The sequence below is a fragment of the Phodopus roborovskii genome, unplaced genomic scaffold (genome assembly GCF_943737965.1).
Source record: "Phodopus roborovskii unplaced genomic scaffold, PHOROB, whole genome shotgun sequence".
NCBI classification, from domain to species: domain Eukaryota; kingdom Metazoa; phylum Chordata; class Mammalia; order Rodentia; family Cricetidae; genus Phodopus; species Phodopus roborovskii.
This window is the reverse complement of record NW_026126514.1, coordinates 21,084,668-21,101,886: the sequence shown is the minus strand read 5'-3', so window position 1 is coordinate 21,101,886 and position 17,219 is coordinate 21,084,668. Positions and strand designations below refer to the sequence as shown.

Sequence of the window (17,219 nt, the reverse complement as noted above, 5' to 3'; positions counted from 1 at the left end):
TCATGTGCAAATTAACATAAGGTCAAATACATTTAATTTCACTGCTTTCAACCTCTGGAAAAGGCTCTGGGAGCTAATGGGACAGATAAAGAACAGAGATAATAGGCAGGGCCACACCAGAAGACCTTTACATGATAAACTAAGGCATTTGAACCGTGTGGTCTGAAGTAAAATAACATTTCCAAAACATATTCCTTTTGTATCAGAAGATTTCCTTCACACTAAATGCTACTCAGAAACCTAATATGTGACACCAAAAATGGAATCTTCTCTGGTTGAAATGGATGATAAGAGCTGGGCAGTGGAGGTGCACGCCTTTAGTCCCAGCACTTGGGAGGAAGGGACAGGCAGATCTCTGTGAGTTTGAGGCCAGCCTGGTCTACAGAGCAAATTCCAGGACAGGCTCCAAAGCTACAGAGAAGCCCTGTCTTAGAAGGAAAAAAAAAAAAAAGGCAAGAAATAACAACAAAAGAAATCAATGATAAAGATCTGCTACTCCAAAGAATTTCTCAGAAAACTCTAGGCTTCACAAACAACTGAAAAATCACTGGGCTCCAGGATGGTGTGGTACATCTTCCTACAGTATCAATATCAATTTTATTCAGAGGTTGGAGTACAAAAACTCAATGAAATTTTCAAATAGACACTTTTAAAAAACTTGTTTATTTTCATTTTATGTTTATGAGTGTTTTGCCTTCCTCTAAGTATGTGTATTGTGTGTACTGTGTGTATGCCTGACACCCACAGCGGCCAGAAGAGGGCAATGGATTGCCTGGAAATGGGAGTTTAGGATACCAAACCCAGTTCCTCTGCAGGAGCATCGAGTGCTCTTATCCCTGAGCATCTCTTGAGTGCTTCCACCTTAGTTTTTGAGACAGGGTTTCTCATAGAACCTAGAGCTAGCTGATTCAGCTAGACCTGGCCAGGGAGCTCCAAAAACCCTACTGTCTCTGCCTTCCCAACACTGGGATTACACACATGCATTACTGAACCCTTTATGTGGGTACTAGAGATTGAACTCAGGTCTTCACGCTTACACAGCAGGAAATTTACTGAGCCATCTCCCCAAGTACTAATTCTCTCAAAAGTTTGCTTCCTTGCTTGCTCCCTCCACCCCTCCCTCCCTCGCTCCCTCTCTCCCTTCTTCCCTCCCTCATAAAGTTTATTTTTATTTTATGTGTAAAAGTGTTTTGCCTGCATGTGTGGATGTACACTATGCATGTACCTGATGCCTGCAGAGATCAGAAAAAAGTGTCAGATCCTCTGGAACTAACAGACAGTTGTTAAGTCACCATTGTGAGTGCTGGGAATCAAACCTGGATCCTCTACAAGAACAGCAGGTACTCTTAACCTCTGAGCCATTTCCCAAGCACCCAATATAATCTCTCAATGACAAATTTCCAGAGAACAAATATAGCATATGGTATTATATGTATGTCAACACAATTCAACCTCAATTTGATTACAATCACTGTTTAAAAAAGAAAAGGTAAAAGTGCTCCTTCCTCAGAAGCTGTGTCTGAATGAGAAATGTCCCCACAGGTTGAGGCAATGGAGCGCTTGGTCCTCAGCTGGAGGTATTATGAGGAGATGCAGACTAGATGGAGAATGCATGGAGAGTAAAGTATTGCTCCACTTCCAACCCATTCTCTCTACTTCATCCTTGGGGTTGAAATGTGAGCTCTCAGCTTCCTTCTCCTGCTCCCATATCAGCCACTTGCCTTCCCATCATGATGAACTCCTATCTCTGGAACTATAAGCCATCATGCTGTCTTTCATAAGTTGCATTTGGTCAAGGTGTTTATCACAAGAAAAAAGCAACTGACACAGAAGTTGGTACCAGAGAGTGGGCTGTGGTGACCTTTTGTTTATGATCAAACAAATAAAGCTTTTCTGAAGACCAGAGTACAAAGCTAGCCACACTAGTTAGCCTTAGAGGCCAGGCAATGGTGCTGTACACCTTTACTCCCAGCATTCGGGAGACAGAGGCAGACTTAACTCTGTGAGTTCAAGGCCACCATGGGCTTCACAAAATGGATCCAGTCTAAAAGAGAAACAGCTCACACAAAGGTGAATCCAGCACTTGCAGTTACACACCTTTAATCCCAGCACTGAGGAGGTTGAGACAGGAGTGATATGATGGCTTCGTGGAGAGAGGAACATAAAGAGGGTGGAGACAAAGGCGACATGCAGTCTGAAGAGCAGTGCAGTCTACACAGTCTGAGGACGCAGTCACACTGAGGACAGGATCACCCCTTTGGTCTGAGCATTGGTAGAGGTAAGAACTCTCTAGTGGCTGGCTTCTTTGCTTCTCTGATCTTCAGCTTTAACCCAGTATCTGACTCTGGGTTTTTATTAAGAACAATTAGAATTCATGCTATAGAGGGCTGTTGATGTGAAGAGCCTGACTATCTTCTTTTTATAAAGGTACGTGGAAGATTTTGGAACTTTGGTCTAGAAAGGAGTTGAATGCTAGAAGCAGACCTTTAAATGGCCATTCTAGTAAGAGCCTGCAAGACAGTAGTGCTGACAGCCGTGTGAACTGTGGAGGCCCTGCTCAAAAGGTTTCAGGGGAAGCAAGAAGTTTAAAGCAACTGGGCCATAGACCTTCTGCCCCTGTCCTCCGAACTTGCCTGTGGCAAATTAAAAGGTAATGGATTAATTCCTTTGGCAAAGGAAATTTCAAGAGCGCATAATGTTGAGCCTTCGCAGCATGGTTGTTCCTGACAGCATGTATGCAGGTCTATAATGGAAAAAAGAAGTGGGACGGGAAGAAATACAAATGTACACTTCCGAGAGGAAAACAGCACCGGGAGGCTTAATATTCAATCCCAGGTACGTGCTGGAAGAGGCTGGAACTGTTAAGGGGATAGGTGATAGAAAAAAGCCCCCTCTACTCTGTATTTGTACCTCGGGCAAGACCCTACCCAGCTAAGCTTCCAAACTATGAGGCTGAGAGGTGACATTTTCTCTCCTAGAAAGCAATGAATAAAAAAACTTCTGTTAATGTGATTTAAGGGAACAAAGGTCCATCCTAAGTTGGTAACACAACTTAGAACTGCTGTCCACATTATGCTGACTTCAGAGGGATGAAAGATGAAAGAGTAAGGGGGCCTGTATTCTTCCTCTGTGGTTTCAGAGAGCTACTGAGGCATGGCAGTGTGTGACAGACAGGGAGGAGGCCACAGTGTGAGCTGTGAAAGTGGACCCTACATTACAGAAGTCCTGAGATGTTAGAGCCATGGGATACCTGCCAAGGAGAGACGCATACAAGCAGTAGGATCAGGCCAAGAGAGAAGATATACTTTGCAAATAGCAACGCTTGAGGGGCGAAATCATCTGAGCCATTTGGAGCAGCTAAAGCCCCAGACATTGAACATGGAGCTACAGGATATGGTATTTGCCTTAAAGGGATCTTGTCATGCTTTGGTCCACTATTTCCTCTCTATATTCCCATTCCTTCCTTTTAGAATAGAAATGTATATTCTGTGCCATTATGCTGGAAGTTTGTAAAAAAAAATTTTTTTTTTGTTTGCTTGTTTGTTTAATTGGGTTACAATTAAGAGTTTGTCTTGATGATCACTGAATTAGAGGCCAGCTTGGTCTAAAGAACTAGTTCCAGGACAGTCAAGGCTATACAGGGAAATCCTGTCTGGAAAAACCAAGGGTTTGCCTTGAGTCTCAGAAAAGACTTTGAACTTTGAAACAGTATTAAAGACTATGACAGTCTATGGGAAATTTTGAAGTGCCACTAAATGAAGTTTGCATTATGATCCAGCCATGAGGCTATATGTATGGTAAGCCAGGGAGTTGTAATTTGAATGAAAAGTGTCCCCCCACAAGCCCAGATACCACAACACTTAGTTCTCAGATTGGTGGCACTGTGTGGAGAGATTATGGGGTGATGGAGCCTTGTAAGGGCAGTATATCACGGGAGCCAGAGTTGAAAGTTCATAGCCTTGTCCCTTCCAGATGGCCCTCTGCTTCATATTTGTGTTTGAACATGTGATATCTCTGCTATCAGGCCGCTATGCCTGTCACCTGCTGTCATGGCTCCCTGCCATGATGGACTCATCCCTCTGGAACTATAACCCAAATTAAACTCTTTCTTCCATAACTTGCTTTTGGTCATGGTTTTCTATCACAGCAACAGTAAAATTACTGACATAGAAGCCTCCCATTAAGAAAGCTAAAGTGATTCCTTTAATATAAATAAAGGAAACATAATTCTAATAAATAAACTTCAACACACAGCATTACCAGATTCCAAGGAAGGAATGTTCAATAAAAGGAAAGACTGATGAAGACATAGCATTTATAAATATACATTTACCTATAGCAGAGCTTTAAAATATAAGTGGCAAAATCTGGAAGAGTTAAAGATATACATAATTTCATAATTATAGTAGAAGATCTTAAGACTTCATTCTCATCAACTGATAACTCAATTACACAAAAATCAGTGAGGATATAGATTTGACTAACAAGAAAAACCTGATCTAGTCTATATTTGTAGACCACGACACCCAGTCCTTTACAAAACATCTCTCTTTTCTGTTTGGTTAGTCAGTTTGTTTTTGTTGGAGAGGTTGTTTGTTTATTTTTCCAGACAGAGTTTCTCTTTGTAACCCTGGCTGTCCTGGGAGTAGTAGCTCTGTAGACCAGGCTGGCCTCGAACTCAGAGAACCCCCTGCCTCTGCCTCCCAAGAGTGAGTGCCACCACTACCCCACTAGAACAGACCTCTTTTTGCATGGGCATATGGTATTTTCACCAAAACAATGATGAAGGCCATTAAACATCAAATGTTAATACAGTTATCTCATAACATATTTTCTGACCATAATGAAATTAAATTAACAACAAAAGATTGGTACAAAGCACCAACTACACAGAAGCAGATTTCTAAACAATTTAAAGGTAAAAGTAGAAATCCAGAGTAAGAGAAAAATATAATAAAGATGGACAGAAATCAATGAAAGACTAAATAGATAACAGAAAATAAAAGCTAACCACACATAAAGCCAGTTCCTTGAAGGGAGTAGCAAAACAGACAAATCTCTAAATAAGAAGAATAAAAAGAAAATAAAAACTGATTTTTATCTATAAACATTAAAAGAATAGACTACTATGAAAAACTTTATGCCAGCAAATTCAACAATTAGGAGAGAGCAAATTCTTGAGAAACTGACAAGAGTCAACATAATATATAAGTGTTTTTATGTATGTATGTTAAGGACATTTTTAAAGATCTTCCCTAAAATAAAAAAAAAATCCCGGGCTCAGAAATTTATATTGGCAAATTCTATTAGGTACTCAAAGAAGAAATAGCATCAATTATTATATAAGATAAAATTTCAAAATACTTGGGAAAATGATATTTCTTGTGCTATGTAATAACAACCTCATCCCTCTGGGTACATGTTCTACACCATCATTTCCCCAGCTAGGAGACTTACTACCATATAACTGAATATGTACATCCAAGATAAGATTTTTGGTTTGGTTTGGTTTTGTGGAACTCACTCTATAGACCAGAAAGGCCTGGAACTCACAGAGATCCACCTGCCTCTTCCTCCTAAGGGCTGGGATTAAAGGCATGTTTAACTACACCAGGCCTCCAAGATTAGACTTAAAACAGAGTTTCAGGCCTTGAAAGATGGCTGAGCCACTAAAAGCACTTGCAGAGGCCCCAGGTTCAGTTCTTACCACCCACATGATGGCTCACAACCATCCACAGGCATGCAAATGGTGTGCACACATCCAAGCAAAACTATTTATGCACATAAAATAAACAAAATGAAGAAAAAATAAAAATAGTTGTTCCCATGTTGGGGACTTAGCCTGGGGGAAGCCACCCAACCATGAGGCAGGCAACACAGTAGAGAGAGGGCATGTGCAGACCTTGCCAGGCCTGCTAATATCACACAAGCAAACGTGAAGACTGATTACAGCACCAGTTAAGTCTGCAACTAATGGCATACTTAGTGGTAAAAGTTTCACTTCATCCCCATGCCTGTTTTTACCACCCACGTTCAGCACCACACTAGTGGTTACATGCTATGGAATAATCCTTTTGTACACTATGAGGATGTGTCTTTGCCAAGGCACCTTCTGATTGATTTCATAAAAAAAAGCTGACTGGCTGGTATCTAGAGGCAGGAGGTATAGGCCTGGCAGCTAGCCAGAGATGCTGGGAAGAAGGGCGGAGTCTGAGGAGTCACAAGTCAGATGCAAAAGAAGCAACATGGCAAGTTCATAGATGAGGTAAACAAGATGAGGCAGCATGTAGTTTAATAGAAATGGTTAAGTTGTAAGACCTGACTGGAGACAAGCCTAAGTTACCGCCCAAGATTTATAATTAATAAAGTCTCTAAATGGCTATTTGGGAGCAACTATGAGACACAGAGAACCCCGCCTACAGTTGTAGTTGGCATTAATACTAAATTATGGCCTGCATGGTGACACACACCTGCAACCCCGCACATGGAAAATGGAGGCAAGAGATTCAAAAATTCAATATTATCCTCAACTACGTAAAAAATTCAGGCCAGCCTAGGATACCCTATCTCAACCCCACTAGAACTGACCTCTTATATTAGTAGCAAATACCTAGAAAGTGAAATTTAAAATGAGATAAAAGTAGAACCAAAAACTACCTTGGAATAAATGTAATAAATAGACAACTGAGGCTGCTGCGTTGAACACAGTCGGTATTACCACCTTCACAGGTTAGGACAATCAACATTTTTTAAGTGGCAGTTTTCCTTGCATTTAATGCAAACCTGATCAATTCTCTAGCAGGTTTTTGGTTTTTTTGTTGTTTTGTTTTAAGTTAGAAAAATAGTTCAAACTTTATATGTAAATTCTAAGGGCACAGAATAATCAAAGAAACTTCTGCAACAAAAAGGTTACAAGAAACTGAGTGGTGATGGTGAACAACTTTAATCCCAGAACTCAGGAAGCAGAAGCAAGCAAACTCTGTCAGTTCAAGGCTAGCCTGGTCTACAGAGTTTCAGGGCATACTTCAAAGCTACACAGTGAAACCCGGGTGGGGAGGGGGTCGTAAAAGAATTACACTGCCTGATTCCAAGATGTACTAAAACATTTTGGTATTCAAAGCAACCAGAGTAAACTGGCAAAGTTACATAGTCAGTAAGAAGTGGGCTCAGAAATAGACCCATTCTTGACTAATTACCCCCACCCGTGGGCACATCACTCGTTTCTTTCTGAAAAGGAGTTTCCTTAAGTACATAACCCAGGCTAGCCTGAATCTCACTGTGTTCCAGGCTACTTGACCTAGAACTTGTGATCCTTCTGCCTCTGTCTCCCTAGAGCTATGTAGCCCTGGCTGTCCTAGAACTTGCTTTGTAGACCAGGCCGGCCTGGAACTCACAGAGATCCACCTGCCTCTGTCTCTGGAGTGCTGGGGTTAAAGGTAATCATCACCAGCCGGTGACAAAAATAATATGATGACAATTGCATGCATGCATTCATATTTCAAAACTATGTACTTCAAATATGTGTTTTTATTATATCTTAATAAAACTGAGAAAAATTAAAGAAAAAATGGTAGCATTTACCAAAACTATAAATATGCACCCTACTTCTAGAAATATACCCTACTGAAGGCAGGTGCAGTGGTGAATATCTGTAACCACAACACTTGGAAGGTCAAGGTGAGATGATGATAAGTTCCAGACCAACTGCGACTACACAGCAAGAACCTGCTGGTGGGACGGGAGGGGCAGGTGAGAAAGAGGGAAAGAAGGAAAGGGAAGGGGAGAGGAGAGGGAGGGAGGAAAGGAGAACAGAAGGGAAAACATATAGTCTATTGGGGTTGATAACATGGCTTCATGAAGCTACACTGCCTTGAATGTGGGAGGCTCTAGGTTTGATCCCCATCAACCTAAGAAGGAAGAGAAAAATCCAAGTGTGATAGAAAAATCCAAGTGCACACCTGAAATCCAAGCACTCAAGAGGCCAAGGCAGGAGGACTACTTCAAGTTCAAGGCTAACCTGCATGACATAGTTCATTCCAGATCAGCCTGGGCTATGAAGTATGTCACTGTCAAAAAAAGGAGGGAGGGAGGGTGGGAGGGAGGGAGGGAGAAAGAGGGGGACTCTTTCATGAAATACTATACTAATCAAACATGTCTTGGGCCATGTTTTCAATAACTTCTAGTTTATTGCATACCAACTTCCTCCCATAAAGTATGTTTTAGTTTCCATTCTCTTTTCAAATAATATAAATCCAAAATGCATGAGACAAACAAGAAATGCAATGTGTTTTCTAAGGAAAAGTTAGAAGCACTAAATTTACCCTAGTCATGACTGTTGTCACTGACAGGATCCCCACTGTAAAGTCTATAATGTTCCATTTAATTGCAGCACATTTTGTAGATCGCTTTTTGCAATTAACCTCCAAAAGGAATTAAATATTAATGACTGCCTGTGATATAAACAAGACATTCATAAAGGAAAAAACTCTATTCCAACATACATTTTAGATCTTTAAAATATATTTAAATTACCTTAAGCAAGAAGTGTTTTTCTTTTTCTTTTTGAGGCAAAACCTTGCTATGTAATCCAGGATGGCCTAATTGAGCCTTCCCAGCACTGAGATTACAGGCACATGTCACCATGCCCAGCTAAGCATACACATTTTTTGTCTTTAAAATGTTGCTGGCTCTGAGATGCAGCTCAGTTGTAGCTCCTGCCTGACATGTGCAAACCCCTCCGCACCAGGTAAACTGGATGTGGTATTGCATCCCTGTAATCTAGCATTTGACAGGGAGCAGCAAGAGGGACAGAAGTTGAAAGTCTTCCATACCTTCATAGTGAGTCCAGGGCTAAGCTGCCATGCATGACACCATCTCTCAATAAATAAAATAGAATAATTTTCAAAATATTTGGCTGGGAAGATGGTTCAACAGGTAATAGTAGTCACTGCACAAGAATAAGGACCTGAGTTCAAACTCCCAGCACCCAGGTAAAGTCAGGTGCTACTACACGCCCTTGTGACCCTAGAGGAGAATGGAGGGGCATGGCTGGGTCTTGCTAGCCACCAGCCTTGATTCAAGACAGCAGTCCTGTCTCAAGAGCACAAAGTAGAATGTGATAGAGCAGGACCCTTGATATCTTCCTTAGGTTTCCATGTGTGCACGGGTAAGACAGGTGAGCACACACACCACATAAACACACACAAAACTACCACACACACACACACACACACACACACATACACTTGTTTATCAGTGTCAAAGACAGCTCCCTTGCTATCAACTGGGCAAAAAGTAAGCATAGATATGGAATTTGTATTAATTAGCACCATATTCACCTTTTTTTTAAGGCATAACTCTGGTTGTCTGGAACTTGCTATGTAGACCAGGCTGGCTGTAGACCAGGCTGGCCCCAAACTCACAAAACTTCACCTGCCTCTGCCACCCAAATGCTGGGATTAAAAGCAATAAGCCACCAACACCCTTCAGTAGTAGTTTTTTTTTTAGATTCATCTTGTCATTTTATGTGTATGAATGACCACCATAGATGTCTGTACACAACCACATGCATGTCTGGTACATGAGAAGGTGGTGAGATGTCATATGGATACTGGGAACTGAACCCTGGTCCTTTGCAACAAATGCTCTTAACCACTAAGCCAAATCTCCAGCCCCAGTAATCATTTTATAAAATACCAACTAAATACATACTTGGCAATACCTAAAACAATACTAAAATTTGAGCCTTGTTTGTTTAAAAACACTCAGTTATTGTAACAAAGTAAACACTATGGGATTACTTATGGAGAAACCATATTGAACACTGGTAGATTTCAAGCCATTTATATTTTAATGTGATGACTTGTTTACAAGTAAGTCAGAGGTGATCTCAGATGCAGCTTGCTTCAGATACCTGGAATTAGAATCTCGGGCTCATTAAATATACATGAATCCACAATGCAGAGACACTGCACCATATTGATGGAGCCCTCATTAATTTCCAATGATGTAGCCACTATCATATTTGTGTTCTAAAAAAAGAGGGATAAATAATCAATAGTCTTCATCTCAAAAATCTTGTTTTTACATGTTTAAATTAAAATAAATAAAAATCTAACACTCCAAAGCATTTCTACTGATGTTCATTAAACTTCACATTTTCTTTTCTATGTATAGAGAATTCATACACATATTTGTACATATATAATGTGTACACAAATTATCTCTTGATATATGAGAATGAAATACAATTAGTGAAGGTACTGAAATTACTTTCTCTCAAAAGGAATAAAATTCATTTAGCCTTCTTGTCATATAATTATAATTATAATAACTAATGTGGTTTTCTACATCATAGACCAAAGATTAAAAGGTGGCAAAATGCAGCAACGGCCCACAAAACTATGGCTGAATGTTTAAGTGCTGACAGTGTTTCTTTTTCTTTTAAACTAGCACCCTGGAAAATTAAATCTAAAGAGAGAATTAGCTTTAATTAGATGAAATTTGCCTTGATAATATAGTATTTTCAGTTTATAATACTTTCAATTTATATACAGAAAAGTACAAAATGCAGCATAGGATTTTATTTAGCAAACGTGATCAAAATTTAACTGATCACTAACAAATGTATACACAAAAAGATTAAAATGGACTTTCGTTTCCCTGTATGCCTGGAAAGAAGCACAGGTGTGGAGTACACGCAAGACTGCTAAGTCCCTTCCAATTTCTAATTTACATGTCTTCCAACATTCCTGTCAGTCCTGTTAATAACATAAACAGCACTCTGTAGCCTGTGCTTCTGCACAAATTCCCTCACTAAGCCTGAGAGCCAAATCCAAAAGGTTCTTCCCTCAACAGCTGACTTATACATCATTTATGCATTTGAAGCCAAAATTTCTGTCCCCATCATGCTACCCTTTATCGATTGAAGATGTGTCCACTAATCAAAGGTCCTTTTCCTAACCAGTTGGGTTGCAGGATTTCAAGCTTTTGTTTCTTCTTCCTGGGTCTCACCATTTGGCCCTGGATAGCCTAGAACTCTCTAGGTAGAGCAAATTAGGCACAAACTTAACAGAGATCATGCTATGTATGGTGGTGCATACCTTTAATCCCGTAACTGGGGAAGCTGTTAGTTCAAAGCCATCGCAGTCAAGACTGCATTGAGAGACCCTGTCTCCAAGAAAAAAAAAAAAAAAAAAAGGAAAGAAAGGAGGGGGTGAAGGAAAAGGGGGAAAAAAAGTCATGGAGAACCACCTGCCTGTCTCCCAAATTCTGGGATTAAAGGCGTGCACCACACCTGCCAATACAGCAAGTTTCTTTTTATTATTTGTTTAACAAATGGTACTTTTGTACAGGGCTTTTCTGTGTAACAGCTCTGGCAGTCCTGGAACTCACTCTGTAGACAAGGCTGGCCTCGAACTCACAATGATCCACCTGCCTCTGCCCTTCAAGTCCTGGGATTAAAGGTGTGAGCCACCACTACCTGGCAACAAATAGTTCTTTTTATAATTTTAGTTGTGAGCCTAGCCTTTAACAGCTGAGCTATCCTTCCAGCCCCAAACAGTACTTTTCTTTTAACAAGTAGATTACTTAAAAGAATAACATAAAGCCACTTTCGTATCTCAATTAAAATTTTTTCGATTATTCTATTCTTTCCTTTTTTCTTAGTTTTATGTGCATCAGTATTTTCCCTGTATGAGGATGTCAGATCCCCTGAAACAGGAGTTACAGACAGTTGTGAGTTGTGAACCTGGGTCCTCTGGAAGAGCAACCAGCACTCTTAACCGCTGAGCCATCTCTCCAGCCTGTCAATGACTAAATTTTATAACTAAATTTTCCTTGTAAAAATACAAACTAATTTCCTCTGAGTCACTCAAGAGCTACAAACACAGGGGTTAGGGGTGGGGAGGCAGAAACCATGTCTGCCATTCTTTGTTATATGACTACTCTAGTAGTGTTTAAAAATTATTTGAGTACAAGATTCACCTAAATAAGTTATATAAAGTATGGGTCCTCTCCCCACCCCACCCTGAAAAAAACTGTAACAGGGACCAGAAGTTTATATTTTAAATAGGCACCCAGATGATTCTTTAATGAGACAAGACTGGAAATTTTATTGAGTATACAAGAAAGCCTGCAAAAATAACAATTACTAAAGAGCAATAACTAATAAATCACTGTTGAGCCTTGCTTTTTTGTCTTTGAAAACAGACTTAAACATTAAAATTTGAAGCAAACTATCTCCAGACTTTCTTCTCAGTATTCTCATCCCATATACCATTTTAGGTTCTACTTGCTAACAAAATTAGAAAGCAAACTGCCAAATTCCTAAATCTTAAATGCAACATTTATTACAAGTATTTACTTACTTGGAGGAAGAGAGTATGTCTCGGAGATCAGAGAACAACTTACAGAAGTTGGGTTTCTCCTCCTACTATGTAGCACAATTACCCATTGAGCCATATTGCCAGTACAATAAGTTATTTTTATATAGAATACAGGAAATATCTCTTCATAAGTGAGAGTAAATTAATTCTTAAATTTACTTGAACTATGCCTCAAGTAATCCCTTCACAGTGACCCAGTAAAGTAAACATAACTATTAATCCCATCCTTAGAATGGATGACTAATTTTCACTAAATTTACACATTAACTAGCCAATCTAGAGTTGAGAGTCAAGAGAGCTATCATACTTGTTAGATATACGCCACTAAAGAAAGAAGAGATATCGGGAGGCAGAGGCAGGCGGATCTCTGTGAGCTTGAGGCCAGCCTGGCCAAAAGAGTGAGTGCCAGGACAGGCTCGAAAACAATACAGAGAAACCCTGTCTCAAAAAACCAAAATAAAAAAGAAAGAAGAGATTAAAAAAAAAAAAAAAAAAAAAAAACACATTAATTTTATTTCTGTTTCTACTTGCCATCTAAAGGACTAGGCAATTAATATGCCATTGTTTCAGGCTCTTACAGAATAAAATAATTAGGATCTTAATGAATAATTCTTAAGGTTTAACATACAATTTCCCGTTATCTGTTTAGAGTCTTAGGGCACAAATTTGATATTATGACTTCCTAGAAAAGAAGCCCTGAGAGCTGGAGAAATGACTCAGTGGTTAACAGCACTGGATACTCTTCTAGAGGACCCAGGTTCAATCCCCAGAACCCACATGGTGGCTCAAAACCATCTGTAACTCCAGTTCCAGGAGATCTGACTCTATATATACACAGGTAAAACACCTATAAAATAAATCCCTTCCAAAAAAAAGTTTAAATTCCCTCCTGCAAATGCCCCAATATCAGCATTATGGAGGCCAAGGCAGGAGATCTTGAGCTTGAGGCCAGTCTAAACTACCTAGCTAGTTCAAGGCCAGCTGAGTTACAAAACAAAATCCTGTCTCAAAAGGTGTGGGGGAGGGGGGCAGTCAGGCAGTGGTGGTGCACGCCTTTAGTCCCAGCACTTGGGAGGCAGAGACAGGCAGATCTCTGTGAGTTCAAGGCCAGCCTAGTCTACAAGAGCTAGTTCCAGGTCATCTTCCAAAGCCACAGAGAAACCCTATCTCAAAACAACCAAAAAGAAAAAGTGGGGGGGGGGGGGTGCTGGAAAGAAGGGTCAGTGAGTAAGAACACTTGCAAACATAAGGACCTGAACTCAAATACTAGTACCCACATTAAAAAGCTGGGCATAGCCTCAGGCACCTGTAGCCTGAGCACTATGAGGGACAGCTAGCTAGTTCCAGGTTTAATGAGAAACTCTGTCTCAAAGGAATAAAGCAGAAAATGATACAGCAGGGCACTAGGTGTCCTTTGTCCTCCATGCATATAGGTGCACACCCACATACACACAAGTTAGCATGGTGGCACATGGCTAATAATCCAACACTCAAACTAAGGCAGGAATATCAAGAATTTAAGGTTTGCCTAGGCTACAAGACACATTCCTGGTCAACCTAGACTATATAGCAAGACACTGTTTCAAAAAAAAAAAAAAAAACCAAGCAAACAAAAAAACAAAAACCAAAAAAAACGGTAATAATAAGGACTGGGGAGACAGCACCAAGATTAAGAGCACTTGCTGCTCTTCCAGAAGACTTGGATTCAATGCCTACAATTCACATGGCAGCTCACAACCATCTGTAGCTCTAGCCCCAGGGGATCCAATGTCCTCTTCTAGCCTCTGGTGACCCTGCATGCACATGGTACACAAATACACATTGCAGGCAAAATAAAAGTCTGTCAAATACACATCCGTTAAGTTTTACTGAGTCTAAGTGGAAATCAAGTGTGGGGAGGCTGGTGTGGCTGAAACTCACAATGCAGCCAATTCCTTCAGAGACTCATGGAGTATATCCATGTCTTCTAAACCCCCAAGGATTAGTGCCTTCTCCAAAGTTTTCTACCCTAAGAGGGTGCTGTTTCATAATTTGCACACTATTATATATCACTTAAAATAGATGAACATCACTTACTAATTAGCCTCACCAACAAAGTATTAATTAATTAAATGTTAATCTGATAAAACTCAACATAACCAATAATTCAGAAATACTACAAGGACAGAGAAACACAGCAAACAAAGCCAAAGAGACTCAGCAAACAAATTCAGACTCTTCAGCAAAACAACTACATCACTAACTATCTAATACAACAGCAATATCACAGGCAGGCAGGCAGGCAGGCACGCACGCACGGGAAGTGGGGGCACTTTGGGACTGGCAAAAAGAATGTCAAAAGCCAGAGGAGAGAAGTCCCATGGACTTCTCTAGACATGACCTAGTCTTGAGCACACAGCAGCAGTGGACATCTGCCCTTCAACATTTCATCACAGACAGGTCCAGGTGGTAGGGCTGAGGGAAGAGCATTTTTCAATGGTGCAGCCACTGGTATTTTAAAAGAGGTTCAAAGGGAAAGAAGGGAAATACAGTAGGTAATGAAGGACATGCTCTCAATACACTTTATATATACATATGTATCTTTATATATACACAAATATATACACACACACACACACACACACACACACACACACACACACATTTCAAAGCTAAAGGAAAAATTGCAAAGAAATTTAACAAAACTTCTCCAAAAACCTAACAGTCTGTCAGTCATGGTAGCACATACCTGAAATTCCAGAACTTTTAGGCAGAACAATATAAACTTCAAGGCCAGCCTGGACCACCAATTGAAGTCTTTACAAGTCTTTACAGTAACTGATAACATAACAACAGTATTCCCTCACTTCCATTGTTCATGCATTCCAGTTGACTACCTTTACTGTATTTTTTTTATAATAAATTAGTCAGGCACAGCTACACTGTCTAAAGCAAAATAAAGGTTAATTAGAAAAAGGAACCAATTAAGGAAGCAACCCTATTATGACAATTATAAACACAGCACATTGTACAGTTTATGACTAAAAACCTTGTCTATCACAGTGTAATCTACCTTTTGTAAGAAGACTGAAACTATAGAAATAGATGTGCTGAAATTTTTATAGTACCTTTAATCTCAAACCATCTTTTACTAAACCACTTCACCATAAAACCGACACTTTGACCAACTTTTGCACTTAATCTTCAAAATTCATAAAATCACTCTCTCTTCACCACCAAGCAACTAAAATGCACCTACTTCCTAGAACCACTTCCTGGGTTCCAATCTCTCAAGACCCAAAGTCCTGGGAAGTCTCAGGATCACTTCTTACGATGAAGGAATGATACCCACATAAACTCACCATGAGATTGCTCATGGTAAAACGCTACAGTGCCTGGAATATAACATGCACCCAACAAAAAGCCAACCACTACCTATCTCTAAAGTAACTGCCTAGAGTCTGTATTTTCTTCCTTTGCACGATTAAAGTCCAACTGAATTCATCAGGACACGTATACATACACAGCAGGTTTTCCAATTAACTCGTTCAATCACCAGCAACAGTATAAAACCATAGTAAAGTTTTCATAGCACTTCTCTTTTCATTCCGTAAGGAATTAAACACTCCAATCCCCCACATTTCCGGCCAGAGATCTGTCTGGAGTCCAGCTAAAAACACAAGGCATGGAAACAGGTCGAGATTTTCACTGGCTGGAAAGGCAGGTGCGAGACAAACTTCTGCGTGCCACAATCAAAACTTCAAGTTCAAAGTAGGCCAAAGACTCCAGAGGCAAGCGGCTACAGACCTTTTAAAGGAACGACGCTCCCTTTTGCCATCCCCACCCCCCATCCGATGTAGAAACTAACCACACCCTTTAATCCCACCCCACCCCCCGAGGCGCCTCCAAGCATCACCCAGGACTGTCCTCCCACCCTAGGAATCCAGGGGCTCAGGCTCACAGAGTGTGTCCGCACACGTTCACCATCAGCTTCAACGAGGGGTTCCGGTATTTGGTGGTCTTACACCTGGGGCAGCCCTGGTCGTCCATGGCGTCTCCTCTGCTTTGGCTTTTTCCTGGACGCGGCTTCAGCCACTGCCACCTACAAGCACCCCCAGACCCGACGTCAAGCAGGCTCCTACCAACAGGCACTTGGCCGGAATGGTCCTTCGCGAAAGAGTACCGGCTGGAAGCGAGGCGCTGCAACACAAACGTTCCGAGAGCGAGTTCTCAGATCCCGGCGCTACAGGTCCACCATAACCTTGGGTGAGCCAGGTCAGTATTTGGAGATAGGAGAAGGGATGCCTTTAAATTACACACCCGTTACCTGATTACATTTTACATGGAACCATCTCGTACAAGGAAGATAAATTCGTGTGTGACTTGGAAACATCCACCCGATTTCAAAGATGTATGCTGATGTACATACAGTCATAACACAGACTAGTACTTTCTTTCTGAAAGTTGGATAGTCTGTGCTGTTCAAGTCTTTATAATTGTGTAATTGGAACATAATTTTATTTACATATATAAAGATTAGAAAAATGCTAATTGCGGTGGCTCACACCTGTAATACCAGCACTTAGGAGGCTGAAGCAGGAAATGGCCATGAGTTGGAGCCCACTCAAGGGCTAGTGAATTCCTTACAGCCTGTACTACATGGGAGACCCTGACTCCAAAGTAACAGGAAAAGTCTATTTGTTTAAGTTCATGAACATTATCTAAACGCTATTCTTGAAATCAATAGTACAAAATCTTACTAAATGTCAAAATACTTTTTTTTTTCTTGGATTTTTTTCGAGATAGGGTTTCTCTGTGTAGCTTTGGAGCCTGTCCTGGGGAACTCACTCTGTA

General features: G+C 40.5%; 1 protein-coding gene across 1 annotated transcript in view; it reads right to left on the bottom strand.

The window, feature by feature from the left end:
* Mnat1 (MNAT1 component of CDK activating kinase) overlaps positions 1-16,538 on the bottom strand; it is a 154,852-nt gene extending 138,314 nt beyond the window's left edge. The window contains exon 1 of the mRNA XM_051195988.1: positions 16,327-16,538. Coding sequence (XP_051051945.1) covers positions 16,327-16,415 — 89 coding nt within the window. The 5' untranslated portion in view covers positions 16,416-16,538. The remainder of the gene's footprint in view (positions 1-16,326) is intronic.
* Positions 16,539-17,219: the final 681 nt, after the last annotated feature.